The sequence below is a fragment of the Notamacropus eugenii genome, chromosome 6, assembly GCF_028372415.1.
Source record: "Notamacropus eugenii isolate mMacEug1 chromosome 6, mMacEug1.pri_v2, whole genome shotgun sequence".
NCBI classification, from domain to species: domain Eukaryota; kingdom Metazoa; phylum Chordata; class Mammalia; order Diprotodontia; family Macropodidae; genus Notamacropus; species Notamacropus eugenii.
The window spans coordinates 228,383,980-228,402,038 of record NC_092877.1 but is presented as its reverse complement, the minus strand read 5'-3'; the positions used below and the strand labels follow the sequence as shown (position 1 = coordinate 228,402,038).

At 36.3% G+C, this 18,059-nt stretch overlaps 1 protein-coding gene across 2 annotated transcripts in view; it reads left to right on the top strand.

The window, feature by feature from the left end:
• The window catches only part of FARP1 (FERM, ARH/RhoGEF and pleckstrin domain protein 1), a 353,198-nt gene that overhangs the window by 216,126 nt on the left and 119,013 nt on the right, over positions 1–18,059 (top strand). For both annotated transcript variants that reach the window (XM_072622073.1, XM_072622072.1), the window contains exons 3-4: positions 13,280–13,384; positions 17,739–17,781. In XM_072622073.1, coding sequence (XP_072478174.1) covers positions 13,280–13,384; positions 17,739–17,781 — 148 coding nt within the window. The remainder of the gene's footprint in view (positions 1–13,279; positions 13,385–17,738; positions 17,782–18,059) is intronic.

Genomic DNA, 18,059 nt, shown 5'->3' with positions numbered 1-18,059 from the left:
GGAGATCAACTTAAATTTGGATAATAATTTTGTTCTGTCATTCGTTCTTTGTTATTGAAAACAGAACTGCTGATGATTCAGTTCATTCAGAGAGTACTTGTTAAATGACTACTGTGTGCCAGTCTTTGTACTGAGGATAGGAAACAAAAAAAAAATGAAACAATGAGGATATTCTTTGCTTTCAGCATGTACAGGTGTGCTTAAAAGAAATACTGGTCATTTGTTCTTCGCACACTGTATAAATAATGGGATTATATTTTTAAATCCTTTACTGAAATTCTTGCTGTATTTAATTCTGTTTGTCAGACTCTAAAGGATGAGCCAAACTTGAAACCTTTCTCAAAAAAAAAAAAAAAAATAGAAGAGATCAATTTTTGCTTGCTTCTGATGAAATTGTTCAAATTGTTATAGCAGTTTCCAAGTTTCCATACCTGTACCACATGATTTGAAACTGTTACTAAGGAGATAATGAAATAATTTCTTCTGCCCTCCATTTCAGAGCTGCCATATAACCAGTAGAGGCAGAATGGAACAATAGAAGTCAGGGACTTTTTATAAGGATGGTGCCAATCCACATGGTAGGGTTGAAATTCCTCTCCTTCCCCCTAACATTTAAATTCAGGCAGGTGATGTTAAAGTGAACCTCAAGGGAAGTCCACAAAAGAAAAAGGACTTATAAAAACATAGCTCAAACAGTATTCCAGGAAGGAGATATATTTTTGCACTGATTTGTATATATGGTTAAGTACCATTTTTTAAAAAAAATAATAGACCTATTTCTGTGAGAAACTCGTGGCCATTAAAGTTGCATTACAATTTCCTGAAGGCCCACTCTCCTATTTAATTCTGGACCCAATGCTTTGTCCATTTGTATTGTTTGTCTCAGCTATACATACTGATGGACAAATTATGTTTGTCCACCCAATTGCATGTCAAACTATGGGCAACCATTTGGTCTTCTCTTGTAGAAGATAAAGTCCAACTTTTTTGAGTGATTACATATCTGGTTCTGTGATAGCTTGAGGACTCAGTGCCATCAGGACAATGTCATCTACAAACCGAAATGTCTGGAGGACCTCACCATCCACAGGGACTCCTTTGACTTCAATTCTGAATTAGATTTCTTCCACAATACTGACATAACCTTGGGCAAATGTACATCTCCCTGTTTTATGCCTCCTACCTTGAGGAACTGTTGGGCAATTAGGTAGTCTAGTGGATAAAGGGCTGGTCCTGGAATATGGAAGTTGTTGTTCAGTTATTTCAGTCGTTTCTGACTCTTTGTGACTCTATTTGGGTTTTTTGGGGGGGGAGGGAGGGCAAATGATTTGCCATTTCCTCCTCCAGCTCATTTTACAGATTAGGAAACTAAGGCAAACAGGTTTATTTGACTTGCCCAGGGTCACCTGGTTAGTATCTGAGGTCAGATTTGAACTCAGAAAGATGAGTCTTCCTGACTCCAGGCCCTACATTCTATCCACTGTGCCACGTAGATTCCCCAGGAGCCTTGAAGAACTGAGTTCAAATCCTGCTTCAATTACTTAAGTATATGACGATAGTCAGTTCCCTTAACCTTCCATAGTCCCAGTTTTATCATCTGCAAAGTGGGGATAAAAGTTGCACAAGATTGTTATACAGATCAAGTGAAAATATTTATGCAAAATATTTTGTAAACTTTAAAAGTACTGTATAAATTACATCTATTATTATGTTTTATCTGGGTTTTTAAATGAGGTTATTTCTGTCACATCCAAAGAATTTTGAATGATTTTAATATACAGTGTCAGTGGGAGAGATGTTGTTGAAAGAGACTCTTTTTTATTGTATGGCTATACGACAGAGGGAATTAAAAAATAAAACACAAAGGGCAAAGTGAAATTAAGGAGGAACTTTGAAGGAGAATTGGAGTAAAAAGACGTCATCAGAGAAAGATAAAGAAGTAGGTTGGTAAGGAGATATGGATAAAATGACAGATGGACAGCCAAAGTGCCCTATTATGATGTCAAGAGTAAGCAATGAAGGTAACCAATGTGTTGGGTGGATCCTTTTGTTGAAATCAGGGAGGGACGTGGATGAGAATTTGTGCAAAATGAGCAGACCTTGGATTGATTGTGGTCTGCATAGTTAGAAGGAATAACTAAATTGGCATTTCTATTTGAGTGTTTGACAGTGAGTGGCAACAAGCATCCCAGGCTTTGAGAAACCCTGTGTACTGCACCAGTATGCAGCCTGACCACTTAGAAGGTTTGGGGCTGATACCTAGTCCTGAAGTTAGTCGACATAGGTTTATATCCTGCCTCCTAAAGGCTCTGTGATCCAAGTCATTTAACAGGCAGAAAGATTTAGACTTTTAGTTCATCCGGTAGATTGTTCACTTAAGGATGCGTGAGCCCTTTTTTTTAGGGGACTGTGGTACCACTTAACAATAATATATCTCACCGTGTTTTTATAATGTTATTTTCCATTGAACTTCAAAGCACATACATGAGAGGAAACTATAGGTCCTTTCTCCACAAATCATCTTTTCTAACTACAAACCACACATGTGATTGTTCCTGGCTGGTTGGTTGTTGTCCTTCATTCTTGAAGAGGACCAAAATGACATTACTATGTTGAAGTCAAGTTTCAATGTGTCCAGTTGGGGCTGATCAGACCAATATGAGCTTGAAATACTCTACCACAGTTGAGGCAGAAATAGTCCATATGAATATTTGGGGTGGATACTTTAAGTTTGTGCATCCTATGTTTCCTTTGAGCTGTTTCAATTCTGCTTTGCTCATAGAGCAGAGCACTTTATCTTATGTGGGCACACCACGCTGAGCGGTCCTGTCCCAGTGTCTCCCATGTATCTTTCATCATATTTGGGAGAGGGGGGAGAGAAGAAAGCAGAGAGAGGGAGAGGAAGAGAGAATTCCAGTCCCATCTCTGCTATTTATTCCCTCTATGACCTTGCAAATTCAACCAATGTATATTTACACATCTCGTACTATGTCCCAAGCATTGATCAAAGAATTTAACCTTGCAGAGTGCCATCTATAAAATGATATAGTAGAAGTGAGGCCAAGTAGACCCAGTGACTTTAAGAGAGGGGCCTTTCCAGAGCTCAATAGAAAATTTGATCTTCAAATACAAGTCTCAAGAGAGGGATAAAGAGGTAAACGGGGAAAAAAACAACTTGTTATTCAATATGGGCAAACTGTTTACATCCCTATAAGGGAAGATGATACTTATCAATCATGAGAATTGTATATTTATTATGATATTTAAAAGAGATGGATAGAGGGAAGGGTATAAATATAATGATGTGATGATGAAAAATATGATTTAAGGGTGTGAGGGGATTGTAATTGGAGATGTGAAAAGGAAAAGGCAGAAAAAAGGTAAATTACATCACAAGAAGAGGAACAAAAACATATTACAGTAGAGAGAAAGAGGGGAGGGAGATGAGCACTGCTTGAGATTTACTTACTCTCATTCGATTTGGTTGAAGGAGGGAACAACAAACTCGGTTAAGTGTAGAAATCTAACTAGCTCTATAGCCAGTAGTAGGGGAAAGGGGATAGAAAAATGGAGGGGAGGCTAAAAGGGAGAAAAGAAGTAGTAAGGGAAAAGGGGAAATAAATGGGACTGATAGAAGGGAGGGAAGACTGAGGGAGGTGGTGGTCAAAAATTAAACCTCTGTTATGGAGGGGAAGGGAAAGGGGAGAACTAAAAAGCATAAATGGGGGAAATAAGATGGAGGGAAAGACAAAGATAGTAATCATAACTGGGAATGTGAATGGGATGAACTCTCCCATAAAGTGGAGGTGGATAGCAGAATAGATTAAAAACCATAATCCAACCATAAGTTGTTTACAAGAAACACATCTGAAACAGGGGGATACACACAGGGTAAAGGTAAAAAGTTGGAACAGAATATATTATGCTTGAGCTGATGTAAAAAAATCAGGGGCAGCAATCCTAATCTCAGACAAAGCAAAAGCAGAAATAGATCTAATCAAAAGAGATAAGGAAGGAAACTATATCCTACTAAAAGGCACCATAGACAATGAAGCAGTATCATTACTAAATGTATATGCCCCAAGTGGTATAACATCCAGATTCTTAGAGGAGAAGTTAAGGGAGTTACAAGAAGAAATAGACAGCAAAACCTATACTAGTGGGGGACCTCAACATCCCCTTCTCTGAACTTGATAAATCTAACCTCAAAATAAACAAGAAAGAAGTTAAAGAGGTGAATAGAACTCTGGATAAGGTAGATATGATAGATCTCTGGAGAAAATTGAATGGCAATAGAAAGGAACATACCTTTTTTCTCATGGCACATGGTACATGGCACATACAAAAATTGATCATATACTAGGGCATACAACCCTCACAATCCAGTGTAAAAAAGCAGAGATAGTCACTGCATCCTTCTCAGATCATGATGCAACAAAAGCTATATGTAATAAAAGGCCATGGAAGGATAGACCAAAAATTAATTGGAAACTAAATAATCTAATCCTAAAGAATGAGTGGGTTAAACAACAAATCATAGAAACAATCAACAACTTCATTCAAGAGAATGACAATCATGAGACAACCTACCAAATCTTATGGGATACTGCAAAAGCAGTTCTTAGGGCAAGTTTTATATCATTTATAAAATATATGTAAAAATACTAACAGTGTATGTGTGTTCATCCTTCATTGCCGAAGAAGAACATGCCATCAGAGAAATGATGACATGACTTGCACTTGACTTTGTTTTGAGGGAGGGAGGGCTGTGCAGGTCACCAGCCTCACTTCTCCTCCAGAGCCGTCTGAATCCAGTGACCAGACATTCATCAGGATGACTGGAGATGACCCAGGATGAGGCAGTTGGGATTAGGTGACTTGCCCAAGGTCACACAGCTAGTGAGTGTCAAGTGTCTGAGGTGAGATTTGAACTCAGGTCATCCTGAGTTTATCCACTAGTGGTTTATCCACCGCACCACCTAGCTGCCCCATAATACTAACAAAGCCCAACAGCAAGAGATAGAAAGAGAAATCTTATTTAAAGCTACAGTAGATACTATAAAATATCTGAGGGTCTGTCTGCCAAAACAAATCCAGTATTACAAAATACTTTTCCCACAAATAAAGTCAGATCTAAGGAAGTGGAAAAACATCAGTTGCTCATTTGTAGGCTAAGCTAATATAGTAAAAATGACAATTCTACCTAAATAATTTACTTATTCAGTGCCATACCAATCAGACTACCAGATAATCATTTTCTAGAGCTAGAAAAAATAATGTCAAAATTCATCTGGAAGAACAAAAGGTCCAGAATATCAAGGGAACTAATGAAATGTTAGGGAAGGTGGCCTAGCCCTGCCAGATCTCAAATTGTATTATAAAGCAACCATCATCAAAACCATTTGGTACTGGCTAAGAAATAGAGAGGTAGACCAGTGGAATAAGTTAGGTACTCAAGACACAGTAATCAAGGAATATAGCAATCTACTATTTGAAAAACCCAAGGACCCCAGCTTCTGGGATTAAAAAGTCACTGTTTGACAAAAACTGCTAGGAAAACTGGATAACAGTGTGGCAGACACTGGATATAGACCAATACCTGACACTATACACAAGAATAAAGTCCAAATGGGTACATGAGCTAGCTATAAAGATTGAAATTGTAAACAAATTAGAGGAACAAGAAATAAGTGTATCTGAATAGTCAAATTTATAGAGAATGGAGAAATTTTTGACCAAATAAGAAACAGAGAATATTATGAAGTGCAAAGTGGATAATTTTGATTAAATGAAATTGAAAAGTTTCTGTACAAACAAAACCAATGCAACCAAGATTAGGAAGGAAGCAGAAAACTAGGAAAGAAATTTTGCAACTAGTGTCTGTGATGAAGGCCTTATTTTTGAAATATATACGGAACTTAGTCAAATTTACAAGAATACAAGTCATTCCTCAGTGGATAAATGGTCAAATTATATGAAGTCAGTTTTCAGAGAAAGAAATTAAAGCTATCTATAGTCATATGAAAAAATACTTTAAATCACTATTTATTAGAGAGATGCAAGTCAAAGCCACTTTGAGGTACCACATTACACCTATCAGATTGGCTAATATGACAAAACAGGAAGATGATAAATATTGGAGAAGATGTGGGAGAGGTGGAACACATTCATTGTTGTTGAAGCTGTGAGCTGATCCAACCATTCTGGAGAGCAATTTAGAACTCTGCCCAAAGGGCTACAACAGTGTGCATACACTTTGACTCAGCAATATCATGTATCCCAAAGAGATCATAAAAATGGGAATGGGTCCCACATGTACAAAAATATTTATACCAGCTCTGTTTGTGGTGGCCAAAGACTGGAAATCGAGGGGATGCCCATCAATTGGGGAATGGCTGAACAAGTGGTGGTATATGAATGTAATGGGATACTATTGTGTTATAAATGATGAACAGAAAGACTTCAGAGAGGTCTGGAAGGACTTGCATGAACTGGTGCTGTGTGAAAGGGTCAGAACCAGGAGAACTTTGTACACAGCAACACTCACAGTGTGCAAAGAATTCTTCTGGTAGAACTAGCCCTTCACAGTAATTCAAGGAGCTGAAACATTCCCAGTGGACTCTTGCGTCAAAATGCCTTATACATTCAGAGAAAGAACTATGAAACTGGATCGCAGAATGAAGCAGAATATTTTCTCCTGTGTTTTTTTTTTAATTTTTCTCATGGTTTCTCCCATTCATTTAACTTTTTCTGTGCAACATGACTAATGTGAAAATGTGTTTAATAAGAATTTTTATGTAGAATCCATATAAGATTGTATGCTGTCTCAGAGAGGGAGGGAAGAGTGAGGGGGAGAAAATCTAAGACTGTTGGAAGTGATTGTAGAAAGCTGAAAACAAATTAATAGTAAAAATTTTAAAAAATAATTAGTTCAAAAGATAGGACACTTTACCTCAGTCGTATGAGCATGGCTTCCATAGTTACATTGCAACACAGTGTGAAGGCCAAAACAGTTCCCTGCACAGTAGCCAGAAACTTCAGGAGATGTAATTTTTATAAATTAACTTTACAGGTTTCTTTATCTGTAGTTATACCACAGGAAACCTATTGGACTATGCCTCACTTTACTAAGGGAAATGTGTTCACTTAGGCTCTTTTTGATAGCTACATTAGCCCTCTTAGGATTGCAGAGGTGGCATAGGGTTGATGAAATGCTTTTCCAAAGAAGTAGTTACAGTTTAATTCTCGTAACGATCGTTGTGGTGAAAGAGATTTTATTTAATCAAAATAACTTGAAGATAGGAAGAATTGAAAATGCATGGTTAACTGAGGAAACTTTGATTTAGTGTCTTCATAATTTGCAGCTAAATGTGGAAATGCATATTATTTATAATCCAAAGCTTACTTGCTAGACATTCCCCCAAATTCTTATATTATCCCTGTCCCCCCAAACCTTTCAAATTTAGTTTCATAGGATGATATGAATAGCCCATTAAAACTCAGGAAACAGTATGAACCCGCAGTTTGAAATCAGTCTACTTGTTTTTCTACTACATTACAACTCAAATGTCATTTGGGTTGCAACTAAAAGTTCCCAAAAAGAAAAAACAGAATAGTAATTTTGTCATGTAATCACTTTTCTCTGGACCTCAGTTTGCTCATTTGCAAAATGAAAGGAAGAGAACTAAGTGATTTATAAGATCCATTTCTACAACCAATGATCCTGTTATTATTTTTAAAAATTATACGCTATAACTAGTAACTGTTTCTAATGTTCCTGTAGGCATGTTTTGCCAGTATCATTCCATCAGGATCTTGGTATATTTGACTCAAAGAACATACACACTGAAGATATATGGGTTGGGTTTTTTCGTTTGCACTCAGATCGTGTCTATATTTAGTGTAAAAATCCTGTACCATATTCAAATAATAATGAAGCATTTTCAAATTATTTTATGGCTTTTGCTATTTTGTAATAATTTTATCTCAGTATTTTTTATTAAATATCCAATTGCTCACTTTCCTTTAGGGGTTTTTAATGTGCTTCTTTTTAATGACGAATATGGTATATCTACTTTAAACCTCAGTAGTTTCATTGCAGTTCTACCTTAGCAATTTAGAATTATAAATCTTGTAGTTTGAGAATCATTTTATCATCTTCCTATAGAAAAATGTGCTTAGAATGCATCATTTGAAATTAAGTGCCTTTTTGCATAGCTGAATTTTAGATACCTCATCTTTTCTGGACAGAATAAGGACTTTGCTAATATATTATTTGGCATACTACAATGCAGGAGGCTTAGTAATAAATAATTTGTGCTTCCTCTTCCACAAAATTTCCAAGGAAGGATGGCTTGACTTTTTTATTATCATCATAATTATTATTGTGTATTGTGTATCTCTCTCTCTTTTTCATAAGTTAATTTATTGCGTATCTCTTAGAGATGTAATGGTGAGATCCAGTGGAAATTGTGCTCAGTTTATAGTTCAAGGATTGATTTCAAATTTGATTTCAAATCCTGGCTCTGCCATTTACTACTTGTACAACCTTGGAGAAGTCACCCAACCTCTATGGGCCTCAATTTCCCCGTTTGTAAAATAAGAGAGCTGGACTAAATAACTTTTTAAGTCCTGTTGTTTCATATCTCATTCTGTGAGTATTTGACCTGATGGTGGCAGTTTATTATCAGTTGGTAGATTAATTTTGGCTTTATGGAGGACATATTGGTATTTGAATTTAGCTTTTATGGATGAGCAAGTCTTCAACAGGTATAGAGGAGAAAAAGGTAATCCAGGCAGAAGGAACAGAATGAGCAAACACAAGGAGGTGGAGAGGTGGGAAAACAGAGGGAACATTCAAAGACAGTTAGCAATCCAGTTTCACCGATATACAAAGATTGTACAGGGAAAAGTCCCATGAGATACCCATTGGGGGCATACTCTCCCCTGTACCACCTTGATCTAGGGCTGGAGGTGCCATATAGGAAATGGCCACTAGATTTGTCCTCATCTCAGCTTCTTCTGGCCTTGAATCACCAAAGAGTGCCCCTTGGGGCATTAATGCATCTCTGGCTCTGGTTGCAGTACTTTCCAAACTGTGGAGCACTGGGATCCTGCAGTACCCTCCTTATAATTTGAGCTTACTGACTCAGAGTCCCTTTCACTGGTCTGTCTGACCTCAGAGGGGAAAAGACTCCATGGTCTCTGTCGTTATCTCTCACCATACATTATGAGTAAAAGAATCACAGAATGAGGCCGTTGGGAAGTGCGTGAAATTGATAAATCCTTTGATCAGGTTCTGCAGCCAGTCCACAAGCCTCTTCTTCTGTACATGGTTAGAGAGCCAGAATCAGTTATTGTTTTTCCTGTGTTTGCAAAGAGGACCAGTGACATCACAAGATGATGTCTTCACTTCTGTGTGAATTGGATATAAGTGAGCCAGTTACATAATTTCTGTACTTATTCCAGTCTCTACAAAGCACTTCCATTCCTTGACCTTTTGACTCTTCTGGAAACATGCTCCATAGCCCCATTTATACAAACAAGCTGATGGGGATCTGGACTTGTAAGACCCTTCTTACAGAGTAATTATTTCTCTCCTACATTGGGAAAGACTGAACTTGATCAAAAGAGATATGAAAAGTTCAATTTCTTTCGCTTTCATATACTTAGTTTTTTGACATTTTATAGTGCAGATGAGTTCAAGATGATCAGTTCATTTATGGGAGACATTAAATATCCTGGTCTCTGTCAGAAACATCAAGAAAAATTTGTTAACAGAAACCTTAGATGACTAATGTGGCATATTGATGGAACCCTTTTGTAGACTGGTTAAACACTACATAGCAAGAACGAAAAGTTGTCAGGAAGGAAGGGAGGAACGGAGAAAGGGAAGAAAGAAGGGAGGGAAAACCCTTGTCTAACTTTTCTTTTAGGAGTGGTAGGAATCTTTTCACCCTAGCTCTGTTAGGAGGATCTTTTCATATTATCACATCCAGCTGTATGGGCAATGATGTACACAGGAAATTTTGCAAAACCATAAGGATCCAAGGTTTTTTGACACCATGGCATCTGAACATGTTTTTAACTGTGCTCAGTAACCGATGTAGAAAAGTAGAAATATTAAGTCAAAATTCCTTAGTGTCCATTATAGTGCCATTAGCCTGTAGAGAAATACTCAATAGATAATTAATGGCTTAAATTTATTATTCTGTGGCTACTGTGTGTGTTATTTTCAACCCTGATGATGAAATTTCAGTGGCAGTGCTATGTATTCTCTTGCTCAAAAACACAGTCAACACATATGTGTATGTGTGTATCACAATCACATAGAAACAAATTTAGTGTTTTAAGACACACTGTTTTAGTGGACCTCTGTTGTTGAACCACCAGAGTATTGAGCAAACAGGAAGCTGTGTTGAATTTTAGGCACTTTGTGAATCAGTCTGTCATTCAACAAACATTGATTTTAAGTTAACTCTTTAAAGGAATGTGATCACATTTCAGGATGGGGGGAGAGGTTTTGCTTGTTTTTTAAAACAACTCTAGAATATTCTGCACAAAGGTTAGTCATCTGGTTTTACATTTTCTGATTACTTTCTAGACATCAATTGGAGATGCATCATTTCATAGAGATTTAGGCATGTGATTCTTGATAGCTTTGAGACAGCATAGGTGGTGTTTAAAAGGCTTATATATGACTGATAGACTTAAGGTTCACTACAACTAATTAATGATACTCAAACATTGCCACAAGTTTCTAAAACCTTTTTTTTAACAGCTACTCATTTTAGGATATTGATGACATTTTACTTCAATCAATCAAATATTTATTAAGTCCCTACTATGTGCTGGGTATTGTGGTGGTTGGTGGCTTGTACTTGGGCCCCAATTCTAAAATCTCATTTCTCTTTAAAAATCACGTTTCTCCCTAGCCTCAAAATACTATTTTGGGCAGTTTCTCCCCAGCCCAAGGATACAGCCTGCCTTAGCAACAACCGTTATCTCCCTTCCTGCTGTAGGAGCCAGCTGCACCTATTGAGCTCATTAGGCTTAACCAGCTGTGTACTGGTTTAAAGGGCTGTGTACTGGGTCATAATGACATGTACTACTCACTGACCAATCATACGTATCCTAGACTTAGACATACCCATACTCCCTTACATTTATCTTGTCTAACAAAACATTGATGAGAGAAGCCCAGTTTTTCTGAGCCAGCCCTGACTTAGTGATGTTTCAGGCCTAAAACTACACCTCCAGGTAGCACCCCACCCAGGCTGTTTCCCAATGAATTCTGGGTAAAATACCTGCGCAGTAGATACCAAAAGTGCATGTTCCTTTAAGAACTGACCACTCCTTAACCACTCCCTAATCCCACTTCAACACTTAGTTAGCATATTTGGCACAAGTGATACTACAGAATATCCTGTATAAACTTTCCCTGTACCCCTTTAAGGTTGCAGATTCCCTAAGAATTCTTGCCCATTGAAAAGCGTAATAAATCTTTACCTTGACCTCAACGATGAATTCAGTCCATGAATTCTTCTCCAGATGACCTGCCCCTGGTACCCCGGTCTTTGTGGGGGGTCCCACCACCCCCCTTCCAGCCCTCATCACTGGACACTATACTAAGCTTCTTTTAAAAATCTTTTTAAAGTACAGAGGATAAAGTCAGATCTGGGAAGATGTTCACTGCATTTTGGTTTTTGTACTGAATTCAGAGTTACAGTGTTGAATTTATAAGGCTTATTTCCTAGATTTTGCAAATCCAGACCAGATTGAGTTTGTGAAGTTCACTTAGTTCCAGGAATTCTTTGGGAAATTTGAGCACTTGCCAATTGATCTGGAAATTGGTTGGTCATTCTTGTAATTTACCTCCAAAAGGAAATATTGTCTGGTGTTGTCGTCAAGGGATTAGAAATTTTGGGTTCTTTTTCTGTTTGTTTGGTTTAAAAAAACAAACTCTGTAGTGCAGGATTCTTACACAACTCTTTATCCTATTTAAAAGACTGCTACCCTTATATTTGCTTACTTTGCTTTAGTAAGCCTCTAAGATACTGTTGACTAAATAATTAATTCCCTATTCTTTTAGGCTTTTTAGATGAAACCTTGAATCAGTATAGTCGTTTAAGGACCTAGGGGAAAAGGCCTATATGTTTTGGGTAGAGTATAACTTTACCAGTCAAGATAGGGGCATGGTGATGGCATGAGAATGAGAAATTTAAGCTTTTATGGCTTCATTCATATCTCAGCTAAAATCCCCACCTTCTCCAGGAAGCCTTTTGTCATCATGCTTAATTCTAGCGCCTTCCCTCTTTTGATTATTTTTAATTTATCCTGTATATAACTTGTTTGTAGTTTTTTTGAATGTTGTCTCATCTATTAAACTGAACTTGGAGAAGGAGAGTGGCTGGGTGCTGTCTTTTGCCTTCTTTACATTCCTAGCACTTAACACATAATTGTTGCCTCACACATAATAGGCACTTAATAAATGTTTATCGACTTAGTGACTGGTTATTTTATGCTTGCTATTGGAGCCGTGGGAGTAGCTGAAAGTATTTCTCTGAGCTCTTAGGACTTGTACATTCTGTTTTGTTATATCCCTGGAGGCTCTCCTATAACATAATATGGCTTTATATGTCACCTTGGATATATGATAAGAATTCTAGGAGCACAGGTGACCTTTAAGGGAAAAAAATCAATTTAGTATTTTGCATGGATGTATTTTTAATATATCTTTATGCATTAGCATAGGTGATTTGCTTTGTAAATTCACTAGGTCCCTAGCTGCCATTGCCAAGTACATCCTTTGGACAATTAATTGGTTCTTGAAGTGCACCTCACTCTTGCCAGAGGTCAGGTTAAAAAAATGCTAAACTGTCAACCACATATAATGCATTTATGATACTGTTCTCTTTGTGCTGCAGGTCACAGTTTGGTCCATTTTAGCTTGTTAATTTAGACTATAACTCAAGAGACTAAGAAGAAGCTAGAGTTCATTAGACTGTGAGGTCTTTGGAAGCAATGATTATTTTGCCTCCAGCACTTAGCACAGTGCCTGGCACACAGTCAGTACTTAGTAAATGCAAACTGACTGACTGGACTGTGTGGTTATGAAAAACCTTGAGGGCAAGAATTTTTCCCAATGTATTTCTCCTGCCCACCCTTATCCTTTTAATAGAACTGGCACTTAGACTTCAGTAAATGGGTATTATAGTATGTTCATTGATTTGAGTTGCTTCTTATTCATGAAGGTGAAATTTCTTGTTTTATTTCCCAGCAAAGAGCTCCAGGGAAGGTGTTGCTGGATGCAGTTTGTAACCACCTAAACCTAGTTGAAGGAGACTACTTTGGCCTTGAGTTTCCAGATCATAAAAAGATCACGGTAGGTGGAATAATGTTCATCGTTCTTTCAGCTTATAGTCATCAGATTGGGGGAATAGGCATCATTCATATGCTTAAAGGCGAAAGAAAAATTACTCCCATCCTCATGTCCCCTTCTTTTTTCCAGGTCCCATTTTCATTTCTTTTGGTTTTAACAATGAAGGGTATGACCTTAAAATCTTTTGTGTCATATACCATCAAAAAAAATCGAGAGGCTATGGGCAAAACCTACTGGTTCCATCCAGTTATGGGAAATGGAACAGAATATTAACAGAAAGTTAATAGGATAAAAAAAAAAACATTCATGTTGCACCACCCTCTAAACATACATCCATGATAATCTCTTTTATTAGTATGGCATATGACTACCTACTGAATTTCTTTCACAACACATAATCATTATGTACTTCCTTTATGTTAGGATTCCTCAACACCCCCCCTCCCCATTCACTATTAATGGTAAAATGTTGATACTACAGAAGGGCCTACTGCAACTATCATTTACAGCTATCTTGAATTTTAATTTTTAGGATTTTGAATTCTTATACCATATATATTTATGAGAAATTTTAATTTAATTATTAAATACAGTATGTCTTGTATTATCATAGTGTGCATATAAAATGCTTCAAAGTCCTGAAAACCTCAAATGTTAAGCTTTAATATTCAATCTTGACATTATCTCAGAACTTTGTCACATGTTTTATGACCTGATAGATTACCTAATTTGGGAGCTGCATATGATTTTTTGCCTGTTTAAATTTGGAATTGAACAATTATTTTCAGTCCTGCTTTTCCCCTCCTTTAAAACTGGAACTCCCAGTTCTTCCCTTTTGCAGAGATGGATTTAACAGGTGTTAAATATTGCACATATTTTCAAACTTTTTTCAACATATTGATTAATTATGTTTTCCCCTCTTTTTCCTTATTTTGTCATGAAAAACAAAAAAAACAAAAAAAACCTCATAAGATGACTCCCTGGGAAGAGATTGGGAAGGCATATTTGGGGAAACTTGATTTTTTTTTTACAAAACCAATAAAAGCCTATTTTAAAAATAAAACATGTCTTAGCATGGAATTTTGTGTAAGTATCTAGACATGCGTAGTTTGTGCTAACGCAAGTCTTACTAATTTGTATTTTGTGGGAGAAGAGGAAGGGACTACACTATGAATTTTGGGAATCACCATGACAATAAAAGAGATGTATTCAGAATCCCTATTTCACGATCAAATTTATATTAATGAATTTAAATTTAAATTGCTTAGTCAAGCCTAAGTTTGTTGTTATTGTGGTTACTATTTTTATTTCTAAGTGGGCAAGAAAGTGATTATATTCCAAGCTGATACAGTACAATTTATATTATTTTCATGAAACTGGGCTCTTTGTACTTTGCCCTTTTGCCCATGACCATAATTGAGCAAACTTCACCTGCTGTTGCTTCCTACAAGTACAGTTTGGTTGCTGATCCATAACAGTGACTTTGTTTAAAAACCACATTATTTTAAAAAAAATTTTTATCTGTTTTATTCTGAACTTAAGAAACAAAACAAACATTTCTATAACATAGTAGAATAGAAAAAAAAATGATGGATTGCATGTGAAACTGCAAATCTAGTATGTGCAACTTGCTATTACTTTTAAGTATATAATAAAGTTATCATGTAACTTTTCATTATTTTTTCTTTCACTCCCACCCTTGCCCGAGAGATGGATATTGCTTAAATATTTTATCTGAAATATTAACAAGGAACTTTTAATAGCGGTACTATATTTTTTCTTTATTTATTTGTATCTAATGTTAGTCATCTCTATGGAATAGTCTCTAGGCTGGGAGGTGGGGGAAGGAAAAAAGAAAAAGAAAGAAATTTATATGATAACTATTATATATTTAAAAGGAAGAGCAAGTTGTACATAATAGAGTTACAGTTTTATGTGCAATCATATTTTTATTATACTGTGTTATAGAAATGCTTATTTTATGGCATAAATTAAAAAATAAATAAATGTGAAAAATAAAATAAAAAGCATGAGAACCCCAAATCCCTTCACTATAACTTCAAATTATCAAGTTTACCTAAGATTGGTCAAGGGATAGAATCTTCAGATCACAAATCCATGCTGATTCTGTAATAGCAATCATCAGCAACATTTGATTTGATGGAGAGGGCAAACTCAGATGATTTTTTTTAAGTTCCGTTTTGTGTTGCCCAGACCTGCATTTTTCAAAACCACATGCCTAGTTGGCTCACACTGGTGTTTGTGTTTGGTGGTTTTCACAAAATGCCAAAGACTGAATAGAGTTGTTGCCATTTAAAAACAGTTCTAAAAATGTTGCCAAGATATGGTTACTTTGTCCTGAATTGCTTAGAAAATGCTTTTTTCTTTTTGGTCTGAACATGTCTGTGATTCCACTTATGTGGGGAGATTCCCATGAACAATATCTCTTTCTGAATGCAATTCTGCAACTGTTAGGCAGCTGAGAGACTTAAGGATTTGCCTAGGGTTCTCAGATGTTAAATGACTTACCCATGGTCACCCAGCCAGTCTGAATTTACTCAGAGAAGACCAGGTCTTTGGGTGCCATGCCTCTCTTCTTTGCTGTAGATAAGTGGAAAATACAGAAGCAATATGAAGTAACATTTTATTTCCATTATATGACTATATTGCCTATGAACATTAATAAAGCTAATTGAAAGGAAGTTTCATACTATCATTTTATCTTTTCTTCTCCTTTTTCTTGGGGGAGGGGATTGGCGAAAGGCTGGAAAAGTATATAGTGAGTGATAAAGATAACTTCACTGTAAAATGTTACTAATTTAGATCTAATAAGGAAAAAAGCTATCATGAATTCATAAAGTAAAGATTATAGAATCAGTGGATTAGAAGAATATTTTAAAGGAAAATCATTTTTATTACTTCCAATCATATAAAGTAAAAACTAATCACGAGCAGAATATTACTGGGTAGAGATCTTGCCAGGTTTGTTTTAATGAATAGGTAAGATTAATTTATAATTATAGTAAAACCCTGTTACATAAAAAATCATTGTGTTAGTATTTAAACAGTTTGTAATTTAGGGTGCTTCTTTTAAATATATGTGAATGTGGTCTTTTTGTCCTATTAATTTGAGAGTAAACTCAACTCAGTGTGGAGTAGGAAGATAAATTTCATCCCAGTCCATATCAAACCAGACCAGTGACTTCTCCCAGAATTTGACATTCCACTGCCCCTTCATTCCACAAGGTATTCCCCATGCCTAGAATGCCCTCTTTCTTCATAGGTACCTATCAGAATCCTCATATTCCTTCAAGGCTCAGTCTTCTTCCATGATTCCTTTAGTTGGTAGTGAATTCTCCTTCAATAAAGCCGCAAAAGAACTTATACAAAAGAAACAGCAAGGACCTTACATTTTATCAGGGAAAACCTTGTAAATATATAGTATTTTTGGTTATTGTTGTTTTGATCTGTCAGTGAGAAATTCCCATAACTCATGCAGATTGGAAACTTTTCTTCAACTTATACTTTTATAGAGTGAGTTACCTGGAGTATTAAGAAGTTACATGATTTGCCCAGGATCACAATAGTCTGTCTATAAGAGAGGAGAAGAATCCAGTTCTAGCTGCCCCCAAGCTGAGTTCTCTACCTACTCCACTGCCCCTTGACACATGTAATTATCTTCTTCAAATCACCCTATAGTTGCTTATCTGTGAAGATGATCCATGCCTCCAGTGAGAATGTGAGTTCCTTGAAATTAGGGACTATGTAATTTTGTCTTGGTATCTCTAGTTCTTAGCATAGTGCTTTTCCAATAGTACATGCTGAACGGATGTTTGTTGTAATTGATGTTCACAAAATGCACATTAGTGGAATCCACATTAATTCTTGTTGGTAAAGAGGAGAAAGTGATGAATTTACTTTTTAGAAGTAAATTGAATCAATTTTCAGTAATTTGCCCCTCATTTAAAACTTGTCCTTCACATTTGAAAGGTGTCACATTGCAATACTTTTTGTTTATTTGAGAGACCAGAGGAGACATACACACTTCACAGAGCTCACAACCAGGACTGATGTTTTCTGAATTGTTGGCAAAAGATGCAAATGAAAAGAGAAAAATTCCTAGTCTGCTCTGTTAGTCACTTGTTGAGTTGAGGCGAGGTTTTGATTTTCAGGATCGTTCTTAGCTTATTCTATTCCATGAAAATAGCAGACAATGCAGATCTTGTTCTGGAACATTAAGTAGCAGATGGCCCAAAATACACTGAAAAAAATATTTTGAATTTCAACAGATTTGAGCAGTCTTAAAATTTTGTAATCATCCATTAGGAGCTAATGTCTCAATCTGCTTTTCTTGTAGGTATGGTTGGATCTTTTAAAACCCATTGTGAAACAGATCAGAAGTAAGTATGTTTATCTATTTTACAGTGCTGGTAAATGCTGAATTAGAAGTAGCTTTCTTCTTACATGGTTAAACATAGAGTCTTAAGATGATTTTTTTTTCTGGTCTCTTTGGTTATCTTTCATCATCCAGCATGCTATGATCTGTGAAAATTATACTGTTTTAAATGTAACAAGTTGGCAATCAGAATCTGATTTTGCAAACCAAAAATATCTTTGATTAGTAACTAGCACATATCATTAAACCAAAGAGTAATTTGGTCTGTCACTCTCTCTCTCA